This window comes from Coenobita brevimanus, chromosome 106 (assembly GCF_032717465.1).
Source record: "Coenobita brevimanus isolate Jiangsu-jjx chromosome 106, ASM3271746v2, whole genome shotgun sequence".
Classification (NCBI taxonomy): Eukaryota; Metazoa; Arthropoda; class Malacostraca; order Decapoda; family Coenobitidae; genus Coenobita; species Coenobita brevimanus.
In genome coordinates this window covers 1,200,001-1,214,317 of record NC_137059.1, presented here as the reverse complement: position 1 = coordinate 1,214,317, position 14,317 = coordinate 1,200,001, and the positions used below count along the sequence as shown (strand labels likewise).

Genomic DNA, 14,317 nt, shown 5'->3' with positions numbered 1-14,317 from the left:
AGAAGTGCCAAACCCTGTCATACACTCCACACAAAACTCATCCTGCCAGGTCGATCGTTTGTCAGTTCCTTACACTTATTTTTTCCGCTACATCTCTCTTCACACGCTATTAACCATATCTGTTCACATTCTTCTAAGCCTACCACGTCCCCTTCCACCGTCAAACTCGCTCAGCTATGCCTTTTTCACCACTAGATTCGTTCCCATCCTCTCCACATGCCCATACTATCAAATCACACTCTCGTCAGCTCTTGTGTCCACTCCTTACCCCGCATCTTTCACGAATCACATTATTCTCTATTCCATCCTCTCTCCACACTCCACACACATTCCTCAGCATTCCCATCCCAACTGCCTTTCCTCGTGACTGTGTGTGTGTGTGTGTGTTTATAGTAAAAATGCTCCCAGAATTTCCATCAAAAGAACACAGCAACAGCCTCGTGAAAATGGCGGGAAGTGGTACAGCAAGAGACGAGGCGTAACTGGTCGGTCACTTTATATGGTAATTCTGACGGTCTTAAAAGAAAATGTTAAAGCGAGCGTCTGCACACGTATAAGCGACGTTCATGCCTACTTTCCCGCGCTTCAGTGTTGCCATGTCCTGGTTGTGGTGGTGGTGGTGCATGAATATATGATGGGCTTTTGTGGTGGAGGATCTCGCTGGATCTCGTGCGTTCTCGTAGACTCTCACAGACTCTCAAAGGCTCTCAGATTCTCTCAGAAGGCTCTCACAGACGCTTCTTTGGTGGTGGTGCGTGAGTATATGATGGGCCTTCGTGTGGAGGATCTCGTCGGATCTCGGTGCTTCTCGTGGACTCCCATAGGCTCTCACAGACTCCCAAAGGCTCTCACATACTCAAAAGCCCTCACAGACTCTTTCAGACTCCTACTTTTGCGGTGCCGATGACTGGATATAATATGATGGTCCAGCATAGAGGAGACCAACGGTGTTTATAGGCTTCCACAGACTCCCACAGGCTCCTACAGGCTCCCACAGACTCACAGGCACCTACAGGCTCCCACAGGCTCCTGCAGGCTTGCATATACTCCCACAGGCTCCTACAGGCTCCTACAGTCTCCTACAGGCTCCCTAGGTTCTCACAGTCCCTCTCAGACTCTCACAGATTCCTAAAGACTCCCGCAGGCTCCTACAGGCTCTCACAGACTCTCATAGGCTTTCACAGACCCTCACAGTGTCTCACAGGCTCCTATAGGCTCCCACAGCTTCCCACAGGCTCTCACAGCCCCTCACAGACTCTCACAGACTCCCACGGGCTCCCACAGGTCCCACAGGCTCTCATAGACCCTCACAGCCCATCACAGACTCTCACAGGCTCTCATCGGCCCTCACAGTCTCCCACAGAGTCACGTAGGCTCAGAGGAAAGGCTATTTTGGGTGGTGGGAAGACTCGCCGTGTGGCCTGGCTTAATGTGGTTTTACCGTCCTATAAAAAACACGCCAGGCAGAGGACCAGCCTTCATGATATTGCTTCGAGAGGGAGGGGGGTCCTTCCTGAGTAGGGGCGGGAGAGGGAGTGAAATTAGGAAAGAGGAGAACACGAAGGAAGAACTAGAAGGAAGGAAGAAAACAAAGGAAAGAGGAACACGAAGGATGGTGTAGGGAAGGGAGAGGGAGTGAAATTAGGGAAGAGGAGAACACGAAGGAGAACATGAAGGAAGGAAGAACAAGAAGGAAAGAGGAACACGCAGGGAAGAGTAGGGAAGGGAGAAGGAGTGAAACTGGGAAAGAGAACACGAAGGAAGGAGAACACGAAGGAGGAGCAAGAAGGAGGGAGAACACGAAGGAGAACTAGGAGGGAGAAGAACACAAGAGAAACGCCCTACTCCCATTATTTTCATAACAGGAAAAATATGTTGTTATATTTTTTTATGATGGGAAAATTATATATCCTACTTGAACTCTACTCTGACAATGGCCAGCTGTGTGTGTGTGTGTGTGTGTGTGTGTGTGTGTGTGAGAGAGAGAGAGAGAGAGAGAGAGAGAGAGAGAGAGAGAGAGAGAAGGGGGGTGGGAAGATGTTTAGAGAAAGGAATTAGATGGAAAGTAAGGGAGAATATGCTTACGAAATGAAACATGAAGTGAGAGAGTTGGATTATGAAGGAGAGTGTTTTAGTAAGCTCTTAATTAATATTTTTCCAATGTCTACTATGGATAGAGTTTCTTTCTCTGATCAGCTACATGAAAAGCATATCCAGAATTATAGGAAGGGAGGGAGGGAGAAAAAAAAAAATGGAGAGGGAGGGGAAGGGAGGAGATAAACGAAAGTGGTTCAAGTACCTCTCAGATTATTTACAAGTGTTTTGGACTCTGTCAAAATTATGCACGATGAACTGTACGTTGTGTCCAGTGAGAAAGGTGGAGTGAAGGTGATCGAGGCAGAGGAAGAAAAAAATAGAAAAGTCCCTGTTAACGTTTGCTTGTGTTTACGTACCGACCAACTCTCTAAAGAAGAAGGAGAAGAGTCGCTGATCTGGGTGTGTGCAGCCTCTCTCAGTTTCTGCTTACTTTTCCGAGGATACAAGCCATTCACAGCCTTTATCTATCCTTCCTGCCCTAGCCAAGTCCACAGGCAAGAGGAAGGTACAGTACATAGGCAGATTTTGGTACAAAGGCAAAGAAATTGTATCCAGGCTAATGTTTTCGTGAATGCACAACTAGCCTTCAGTTTTAGCCTTACCCCATCAAAGAAAACCGAGGTGATACTAGTATCAATAGTAGTAGCAGTCGTAGTAGTACCAGCAGCAGCAGCAGCAGGCTCATTCCACTGTGAACCCAGTGGGCTGCAGGCTGGTTACCCATGTCCGTCAGTCCATCATAGATCGTTTGGGGGACGCAATAACCAGGCACTGGAGTCATGCAGTTATATCACCACCACCACTTAAGGGGATCCTTCAGTAGCACGCAGAGCCAAGAGTGTGTATAGTTAAATCAACAACAGAGTTCGGATATAATAGGTGGCCTGAAGTAGGCATTTTACAGTGCTGAGTGTTTAAAAGCCTAATACTGCCACAGTTTTAGTCAGATTTTCAATATTTTGCAGTTTTCTTTTACAGCAGGAGTTGCCAACCAGTTCATCTTTCAGTTTTGTGACTGGATTAGATATTTCAGTGTTTTTTTACATGGGAAGCTAGTGCCATTTTCATTTGATTTTCACAATTCTCAGCTTTCTCTGATAACTAATTATCACTGCATTGCTGTGCAGGGTTCAGTGATATTTTTAAAACTACATGATGATGTACTTTGTGCTTTATTCTGGAAAATGCCTGATTTCATCCACCTTGAGTGGAACCCCTCCAGTTGAAAGAGTTAGAAGTAATCTCCATTAACCCCTTCAGCCCATGGATTTACTGTGTACAGTACAGTATATATATTATTTTGGATATTGACAGTTTTACTCAGTGTAGGAGAGGCCCCTTAGTAGAAGGGGTGGTGCAACAGAGATTTATTGATTTTTTTTATTTATTTATTTTTATTATATCTGTACTGTTGTACCAGTAACATTATTCTTCTCTTACAGATTGTCTTCTTACTCAAGATGAACCTCCAGATGGACATGCAGATGTCTCGGGAAGAGTATTTGACAAACCTGAGAGAATTTATCCACTCATCAAATGATATAATACAGAAATTTAAAGAAAAACTGGGCTTGGCAGAGAAGATCAATCCACAGCTTGGTCATAATGTTTCAAAGGTAAGAACCTGAATGGAAATAGCATATAGTACTGTACTGCTATTTTTGTATTTGACACTAAATGATGGCTCAAACTGAAGGGGTTAATCTGATTAACAACAAAAATGATGAAGTGATTGGTTAGTTTTGTGAAGATGAAGTGTGCTGGCTGTATCTGCAGTAACATGTAGAGCAAGTGCCTGTATGATACAAAGTTTCCTTATTTATGGAGAGTGAATGATCTACTGTAGGCCCAGGATCACAGAAATGACTAAGACCAATAATTAGACATAACTACATCTATTTGAAGTTTTATTTCCTAAAGTATAGATTATTGTTATGCCTCTGGTCTATTACAGATTACCAGTAACACAGAACCCACAAAAGAGGAGAGCATAAATGAATACAGTGAAGGACTACTATTCCCACCAGCTTCTGTTCACCCATCACCACCTGGCATGTCTGTTACTATTGGTAGGTATGAGCTTGGTTATATAGATTTTACTTCAGTATCCGGTGGCATGTTTGCATTCTGGCCTTCGTAAATGCCAGTATACCATAATTGTTTACATTAAGTACAGTGCCGTATGTAACTGGAGATGCATAGTTGGCTGCCATCACTTCCGGGTGGTACTGTAATGAGAGTGAAATGTGGCTACAACCTTGGTAACTAGGCTAACCACACAGTCATCACACCAAGGCAGGAAACTCAGCCTCAAGTATACAGAGTCCAAGCTAAGATTCACACACACTGTTACAAATTTCATTACAGTATACAGCTGATATTTCTTGCAGCTGCTGAGAAGTTACCTAGTTTTGGCACTTTCTATTTCAGTATCTTATGCAACTCATTTATTAGTACAAAGTATATGACTAGGATAATGATAATCTCCTGTACAATAGATCTTTACCTGTCAGTGTTAACTTTAGCTATAAGTGAGCACATAAATCATACAGCTATTAATCATCATATTTTGCATTGTGATACAAGAAAAAGACTTTCCTTTTAATGAAGTTTGGGAGAGGTAGATCATCATATTACAAAGCATTATTCTGTGTGTACAGTATTCTGATTGCTAATGTTTTTTCCAACTGTAATTGTCTTATTTTAACAGATGCAGAAAAGCAGAGGAATATCTTAGCACCCTACAGAGTAACAGGTTAGTAAGTGCAAGTTTATAAAGAGCTACTCTTGGCCTGCAGTTTAACTAATGTGTCGATCATTTGTGTAATATTTCAAACTTTGTTCATCTTGGTGTACCCTAACATCTCAGTGCATTTTATTTTTTTTCTTTTCAGCAGTATGTATCTGGATCCCATGTGCCATGTATCCTTTTATGAAATTATCATTGAGATGCACTGGTACCCTCTGCTGCATTCTTTACCAAGGACAAAAAGTTCTTACTCGTTTGTACATTTGTACACTTGCTCTCCACACCATTTTTTTTTTTTTTTTTTTTTTTTTTTTTTTTTTTTTTTTTTTTAAACTTGCAATCTCATCATCTTTGAATGCTGAGTTGTAACAGTAGATTAACACTAATATGATGCTAGTCTTGTTATAGAAGCAGTGTAGAGCCGTAGCATTGTCCCTTTTTTCCAGCTGAGCTTCATTTCGTTTTGTCTCATGTAGGCTCCACCATGCATGCACGTGTCAACCTTCATCACATATTGGCAGCTCTCCATGCTGCCTGATCTCTTGCAGCCCCTTTGTTCAGCCATATGAAATAATCTGCAGAAGGATAAAAGTCTTGGCCTGGTTAAAGTGAAAGAGTTATAATGCAATTGTTATTGTGTTTTTTTGGTCTGTATGGACAATTAGTGTGTTTTGTGCACAAAACACTTTATCTTTTTTTATTTGGCAGACCTAATACTGACTGTCACTGCAGGAATATACAGTACAAACATATTTCTTCAGTACCAACTCATTTCTCGTCATGCCATACCGCTGTTAAGCTATAGTTTGCTCCAGTAGGTAAGGGAAGGGAATTGTGTCCTACTGTCAGTTACCTGTAGACCAAGGAAAACAAGAGAAATGGATAGCAGCTGTGAAAGGAGCTGTGTGGAAATTACCGTATCCTTTATGCATTGTATCCTTTTATGTATATTGGAATTAAGTACCACAGTATACGGGGTATTTTTCTGTACACATACTTATCGCTGTACAGTACTACTGTATTAATTTTGTATTAGCATCTGTACATGTTGTAATGTCTGTTTATATTATTTTAGGGAAGTAAACATTATAAATAGCTTCCTGGGTTACAGGAAATCATTAGGCTTGTCACTCAGTGTAGAGTCACCTCAAGAAGAAGTAGGCAACACAGCATCAGATGAGTTGATCATGGTCACCACCACTAACCACCTCTTTTAATAGTCAGGTGTGGATGTAATTAGACCTGGTAGTTTACTGGTTAGAACACCCCATTTGGACTGATGGCCTTAACACGCACATAGATTTAGTCCTCAAGAGGTGTATGAAGATTTTTGGACCAGTTAGTGCCATCATAAGTAGGCTGGTACCGTAATATACCCAAACATGTACTGAACTGCAGCAGACTTGGGACCCTGCACTTTAAAAGAGGATAGTATGAGATTGTTTCTGTTACCTGTTGTACTGTTCATGCATTTAGGAATGATTGTTCTGCAGGTGGTGGTGATAAACGTGGTCCACCAGCATCAGGAGGAGAGTTGTCTGCTAACTTTACTAGGGAGGAGCGAGTGGCCCTATATGAATACACCCTCACCCACACTGCTGCCCCACCTCAGCCACCAGAGTTTGTCTTGCCGGTGAGTAAGTGTTGATGAGATGTTTTGGAAAAATGTGTATGGGGACACTTTGAGCATGGATCTATTGCTGTGAGTACCCTATTAGTCTAGTTTTGAAAAGTTACAGCTAAAATGATAATTGTCCTTAGTTTTTTAATGGATTATGAATTATGTAGCCATATTAATTGTCTCACGCTTTGGATTTTTATGTAAGAACAATAGAAGCCCGATTTAACGAACAAATTCAGCCAACCCCCATTCCGTTATCTCGGATTTTCCACAAAATCGAGTTCCATAACCAAGGCTTAACATAAGGGAAATTTTTCCGGTATTTTGAGGTACTTTCTACTAAATCCTTAAAGGCAGTGGTCAAGCCAAGTTACTAACAATGAGCATCCAATTCTAACAAACTGTAGCGGTACCAACTCTCAATGCTACACACAGCAGTCTGAACCCATAATTAATGCCCCCGCTTAGATGTACTATTGTGCACTTGTTAACAGTGATACTTAAAGTAATGGCTTAATAATAAAATATGCACACATAAAGAACAAGATGAGGATAGTAGTGAAGCAAATGGTATAGTAAATAAGGATAGTAAACTACTGTAAGGCTCACCTCCAAAAGTAGAGATTCTGCACATATTGTGGAAATATGTCTAACACAGGTAGCCATACTGGCCCCCCCAAACCTGTGTCAGGCCTGGGGGTGGTTTAGTCACTGTCAGAGTCACTCTCCATCAGCACTCGAGGTGGGACAGGGGTGACAGATGGGCAGGGGAGCATCAGAGATGGCACTTCATCTTGTCATTTATTTCCAATTTCTGGACAAGAGAAATCCTGACCCTCTCCCTCTTTTCCTGAACCTTTGGCATGGTTCATAAAAGCTTTGGTTCACTTAAAAAAAGCACAGATAAGGCCACAATACCAAGGCAAAGCCACACATGCACAGAGCAGTCGTTTACAGTTGGAGGATCACGTGAAGACTGCATGGGCCAAGCGACATCGTTGAGACCCCGTCGCTACCCAGGCAGCTCGGCAGGGACATGTGGCATCACTGCACATCGCAGGTCAGGGGAGTGTTTCCAGTATGGGCTGGTTGACGCGCTTGATTTACGGAACTTTTTATGGTAATTCGGTGGTTTTTGGAACGGAATTTCCGTAATGGAATTATACTCATTTTAATGGAAGTTTTCATTTAACTTGGGCAAAAAAATATCGGAAAACAATAATTCCATTATCTCGGGCTTCCGCTAAATCGATGTTCATTAAATCGAGTGTCAACTGTACTCATACCTCACAAGGGAAGTATGAAACTAGCTTTACCGGTTGCCATTTGCTGTTACAGTCACAATGATATACAGTATTGCTTTCTGTATATAAATGTTACAGAGACTTGTGAATTATAACTTGAAAGCATACTGGTATGTATAATCTACAAGCATTATCATTGTCACTGTGACCTTTTTTTCTCATGTAAGATTGGGGTGAGTTTTTTTTGATGGAGCAGTGTTCAACAGGTTTGGTATACATATTCCAGGAAGATACAACTCCAGCAGAGAATGAAACCAGGGAGCTGACTGGCCTTGAGCTGAAGAAGGCCCTGCGTGACTTCAAGAGACGGCGGCAAGCTTACAGGACAAAGGTCTCAACAAAAAACAAAAGCCAAACACAGGTACTCGTCTACTTATGTATAGATATTTTATCCTCCTCCTGACTTATTTTTTCACCCAAGGAGGGCAGTTATATTTTACACAGAAATATGAACTAGTCTAAAAAGTTCATATTTGTAGCATAAGTTCTTGTTTAAGCTACCTTTTTCTGTGTTCATTTGTTATTATTTTGCCAGCAGTGACAGATAAAATACTTGTTTAAGTTCCACTGTCACTTTTAAAGTTAGGGTTTGCCAGTTCCATTGATTTACAGTACCAATGGAAAAGTTGTGATATTTCATAGAATATTTCCAGACTTACTGCATAGAAACTGCCAGTACTGTAGTAGTTGTACCCCAGGTTCATCTGAATGTGAACCCAATAGACTGGAAGATAAATTGGCCCCTCCCGCAGTCCACCATCTCCCTTTAGGGGATAAGGTGGGAAATGAGAGACATTTGCATATCCAGGCAGTGGATTTACCCAACTGTATCAGTCCCACCGTGTGAAGGTGCCTCTCTCCAGCACCTGCACACTACAGTGATTTGATACAGTGCAACATATTCTTTGTCAAACACTACTGAACTGTGTGGTTTGAATTCATTGTTAAAAATACATACATTAACAGGGTTATTTTCTTTCAGGTGATGAGAGAGGTCATAGAAAACATGATGGGACTTCTCGGTGCCGAGACTGGTGCAGGTTGTTCCTACCAGCCATCAGAGTCAGCCTGCCTGGAGAAAGAGAAATCTACAACTCCTTCCACTTACAGGAACACTCCCACCATTGCAGCTCACTCTCATACCCATAGTGATGATCTGAAGCACAGCAAGAGGAGGGAGGATGTGAGGGAGAGACGAGGAGATGAAAAATATAGAAGTTTTCAGCGACATCATGAGGAAAGGGAAGATGAGAGGTACACAAGTAGGAAATACAATGAGAGAGAAGAAGAGAAATATACAAGTAGAAAATACAGAGAGAAAGAGGAAAAGTATAGGAGATCTAAGCGATATTATGGAGATCGGGAAGATGAGAAATATGCCGATGGTAGAAACAGTGAGAGAGAAGAAGAGAAATATAGGAACTCTAAGCGATGTTATGAAGACAGGGAGGATGAGAGATATGGGAATAGAAAATACAGTGAGAGAGAAGAGTATAGTGATAGAAAGAGTAAATATAGAAAATACGAACACAGAAGGAGTCATGAAGGAGGCCATAGGAACAGCAGTGAAAAAGAACATAAGAAAAGTTATGAAAAGGACTACAAGACAGACAGAAAATATGACTAGCAAGATACATATGAGTATAGAGATGATAAGTGCAAAAGTAATAGAAAAACATACAAATGCTGAAGGTGGAAAACATGTGATTCCTGTTAATAGATTGATTTTATCCTTTACTCATGCTTGTTGCTCCACAGCTATTATGTTTTTTTGTATATTTAATCGAGGAAATCCCTCTTATACTGAATTAGTTAAAGAAGGTCGTCTCTAATGCCTTCAGCTTAGAAAATTCCTAATGCTGAATAAAGTCATCTGCAGATAGCAAGAATACAATGTATAATAGATCGTTTGATTCAGAGGGGCAAGATTTCCCATAGACAGTGAGTTTTGGTATCATAAATGTTGTTGTTGTTGCCTAATCCCAGTCTGTCTGGCTGAGCAGACCCTTCAGTCACAGAAATACAGCACTTGCTTCTGTGGAGCCATCCTACAGGTACAGCAAGGTACATAAACCATGTAGGTGGTGGTAGATGGTGCCTCACCAGGGTTGGATCCTGGGTCCTTCCCCATGGCAGGGTGCAGGGAAATATGAGGAGGTTGGTTTCCAGGTATTGTAGAGTACCAAGGTGCACAGTGCCCACACATGTAGGCTTCTTGTCAACACCACCATTGTTCATATAAATCTGATAAGTGTTACTATACCAAGAGAAGATGGAGTAACAATAAATAATCTTTAAAATGATGAAAAATTAGTTTTATTTATTGTTTCCTTTTGTATAGTTGTAGTATATATTTCATCCTTGTTTTGCCTGTACTCTTGTAGTACAGCAACAGTAACTTCTCTTGTTATGCTGCCATGATCTTTTTATTGTAATCAGTTTATCTTATTCTTCCCACCTCCTGACAGTTTTATTCAGCTTGGGGGAGAACTCTTGTACTGAATAAGTTAATGAAGACTTTATCAGACATCTCTACAGTTTGAAATTGTAAGTTGAATCAAACCATCTGAAGGCTGTGGAGCTTTGTGGTTATATCAAGTATTCCACATCCAGGCATCTCTCTTCAGCACCAGAGACACTCCAGTGCTGAATACAATCATCCGCACACATGATATAATCCAAAAATTCAAATGGGGGCACCGGTGGGCGGGAGGGTAGGTCTACCACGGCTTGGGCACCGGTGTGAGGGTGTTGGTGGTTGTGTGATGCAGTGAGGTAGCCAGGAGGGGACAGATTGGGGGATCAGGGTGGGGTTAAGCCACATTTTAGGGTAGGCCAAGGCTACACACCACACACATACTTAATATATTTTAAATGGGGGGCCAAGGGTTTAACTGGGAGAGTCCTGCACCTCCAGGCTCACCTATAGCTACACCACTGGTCCGGTGTGTGTGCATGTGTGTCTGTCTGTCTGCCTGCCTGTCTGTCTGTGTCTGTCTGCCTGTCTGTTTGTATGAGTGTACTAAATTGTCATCGGGTTGTGTGTTGAGAGATGTGGCAGCAAGCAAGAAAGAAACAGTATGAGACAGACCACAATGGAGATGGCTGGATGTGCACCGCTTTTCAGCTCTCTCTCTCATCCATTCATGCCTTCACACACACACACACACACACACACACACACACACACACACACACACACAGACCAAACACCCTTCCCCACACACCCACACCCATACCAACCCACACACACACAAGTACTCACACAGTCAGATAGACACAGACAGACACATATACAGACAGACAGACGGACAAACACGCCCGTGTGCGCACCAAACACCCCCACGCCCCCCATACATTATAGTTCTGCAGGACAAGCAGAGATCCATGGAGAGACGGCTACATCTCACCAGAAATACTCAACCCTGCGGACTCAAACTGCTATCCTTACGGTCGTGGAGCATCCTGTTAATAACACTTCGTAACTAACACCATATTCCTACGTTACTGCACTTACACGGTGGGCAACCCTCCCCCCCCCCCAGAATACGGCTTGGTCCCCCTTCCCCCCCACTGTCTACCCCCTCAGATGTGAAGGGTGCCAGCCAGTTAATAGCCAGTCCTCTGCCCTCATTTTCTACCTCCTGTTCGTAACACTTATTGACTCCTGTTAAAACTATGTGTTCAAGATGGAGAGTTGTCAATTTTAGGCCAAGTAAGAGTAAAAAAAGGAGGGGGGTATAGTCGTGTGTTGCTATAGGGTCTGATTGCTGATCCTTTACTCACTAATGCAAATGACCCTCAACGCCTTCGAAAAAGTCCTTCAAAAGGAGGATGGTAGACTTCGGGAAAAGGGCAGCTGTGGCCTACAGTCCAGTAGTATTAGTATTAGTAGTAGTAGGTGGGGCGTAGCCTTTATATCGGAGTTCACGTTCATTAAAGTTTTCTCTCTCGCTCTCTGAGTCATAGAACCTGTGATAGACAGGGGTGACTTAAGTATTTTTGGTTTACCTCACGATTTTTATTTGGAGGCCTTCTGAAACCTATCGTCTGGTGGCTCACGAGGATAGGATAAAGAACTTTGTCTTTCTATTACTGAGTTCTGTGAAGTAAGCCGAAAATTTCTGACAAGTAAAGATCAACTATAGCTTACACCCTCTCAAACGCCCCCTATTCTTCTGGTACCGAAACAATGTTGACCAAAATAAACTCTTGCAGTTACGTGTCTGGGTAAAGGTGGTGATGTGGGTGGGTGCGAGGTCATGAGGTCAGGACGATGTGACGAGTGATTTACTTCACTTCCAGTATCAAGCGCAGAACAGGAAAAGACGTGAGCTGCAATCCAAGTGGCGCGGGCGGGAGTCCCACCCGTTTGAGAGTGCAGTTCAGAGTTCTCTTGAACCCAATCGCCTCAGGAGGCTCTATCGATGCCCAAGGAAGCTGTCATTTGTGTCAAAACTGCAAGACAACTTTTAACTGCGGTGTTACCTTGTCTCTTGGGCTCTGTACAAGGATCCGACCTATCTAACCAGTCACTTTCGATACATCTAGGACGAACAAGCTGTGTTCAGTTAGTTTGTTTACACCTCAGAATAAATATGGCCTAATGCCCCGCACAGAGGGTGATGTCCATTAAGCACTCACTATAAATAAATTAAAAAAAATCTAACGTTGGCCGGACCACTTGGACTGACACCATCCCCAGGCTGTGATACCCACCTGGCTACCGCTGTTGATGTTCTCTCTTAGGGTAAGTGGTGGTGCAACTTTTTTTATTCTCTGTGGTGGCCTTACAATTGTTTGGAAGTTTGATCTTGCCTCTCGATAGTTTAATTTGGTACCGTTTTATAATTCAGCTCTTTCACTTTCGTATTTCATTCAGGTAGCTAGATTTTTGATAATGCCAGTTATTTAGGTCTCCCACAGCCCTTTTGATGGTAACCCCCTCTTTCGCAGGTAGCCCTCTTTTTGCTGGTAGCCTCCATTTTGCAGGTAGCCCCCTCTTTTGCTGGTAGTCCCACTTCTTTTTTGCTGGTAGTCTCACCTTGGTCTCACCCCCTTTTTGCTGGTAGCCCCCCTTTTTTGCAGGTAGCCCCCCTTTTTGCTGGTAGCCCCCCTTTTTTGCTGATAGTCCCCCTCCCTCCGTTTTTTACCGGCAGTCCCCCTCCTCCGTTTTTTGCTGGTAGTCCCCTCCCCTGTTTTTGCTAGTAGCCCCCCTCCCCTGTTTTTGCTAGTAGCCCCCCTCCCCCGTTTTTGCTAGTAGCCCCCCTCCCCCGTTTTTGCTAGTAGCTCCCCCTCCCCGTTTTTGCTAGTAGCTCCCCCTCCCCGTTTTTGCTAGTAGCCCCTTTTTTTTCTAGTAGCCCTCTTTTTTTTGCTAGTAGCCCCCCTCTCCTTTTTTGCTAGTAGCCCCCTTTTTTACTAATAGCCCTCTTTTTTGCTAGTAGCCCCCCTCCCCTTTTTTGCTAGTAGCCCCCCTCCCCTTTTTTGCTAGTAGCCCCCTCCCCTTTTTTGCTAGTAGCCCCCTCCCCTTTTTTGCTAGTAGCCCTCCTCCCCTTTTTTTGCTAGTAGCCCCCCTTCCCTTTTTTGCTAGTAGTCCCCTCCCTATTCTTTTTTTGTCTTTTTTTTTTTTTTTTTTTTTTTTGGTGTCCTCTTTTCATGACTGCCCTTGTGTTTTTCTTGATCTATGACATTTAACCCTTTATGACTTATGGCTTTATGGCAAGCTTGGTATATGGTTTTTCCTATGGCTTAAGGCTTTTCAGGAATAGGGCTTGTATGGTGATTTGTTTTTAACTTTATTTGTATCACCTTACTTTGTTAGTCAAATTAGTGGTTACGATGCAGACAACTGACTTCCTGTGTAATTCCTCAGATGAAGGGGCCCGGGGCTAGGTTACCGTGGTCCAGTACATGTAAGGGTTCCCTGATGGCACTACATAGTCACCTCTTGGATCGAACCTACGCAAGGCACATCAACGGGTGTTATAACCACAAGATAACCAACTGCTTTCTCATCCTGGCACTTGCATCTGCTCTTAGGTGAGTTACTTTTGTGCTGCTTAACCGAAATCTTGTTATTATGGCCTCAAGCTTGTCTGATTTTGAACCCTGGACTGTAGACTGTGAGTTGCCCTCCTCCTGCAGCCCACCATCCTCCTTTCGGGGGGGAGAGGAAGTGGAGTTGTTTATATACTCAGGCAGTAGAGGTGCCAGGTTATAGTGCCACCTCAAGACATAATTTCCCTAGGTGCCTTATGTCAAGTGCCTCTTTTTCTTACTGGTCTTATATCCATACTGTTTTCAATTTAACTTACCCTAAAATTGCAATGTCAATCTTTAATGAGTTGTAGCCTCGTCTTTGGTTTTAACTAAATATGGAGAATATGGTTCTAATCAGTGATATGAAGGTGCACACCCACAGTATTCAATTTATGTGTGACCTACATAAAATGACCTGGGAAAAAAATGGCCCAAGTTAAGGTGAAACAATTATTTTAACACCTGCCAGTATTTTGAAGCGTCCTGGTCGCTATAAATTAAAAATGA

At 42.8% G+C, this 14,317-nt stretch overlaps 1 protein-coding gene across 1 annotated transcript; it reads left to right on the top strand.

Annotated features, from left to right (window-relative positions):
* Positions 1-2,477: 2,477 nt before the first annotated feature.
* Positions 2,478-9,412, top strand: LOC145416461 (uncharacterized). The gene is made up of 7 exons (XM_080285418.1): positions 2,478-2,602; positions 3,540-3,713; positions 4,052-4,166; positions 4,808-4,845; positions 6,279-6,479; positions 7,998-8,132; positions 8,754-9,412. The coding sequence occupies exons 2-7, from the start codon at positions 3,558-3,560 to the stop codon at positions 9,396-9,398; spliced, it is 1,290 nt and encodes a 429-aa protein (XP_080141544.1). The 5' UTR covers positions 2,478-2,602; positions 3,540-3,557; the 3' UTR covers positions 9,399-9,412.
* The last annotated feature ends 4,905 nt before the right edge of the window (positions 9,413-14,317 follow it).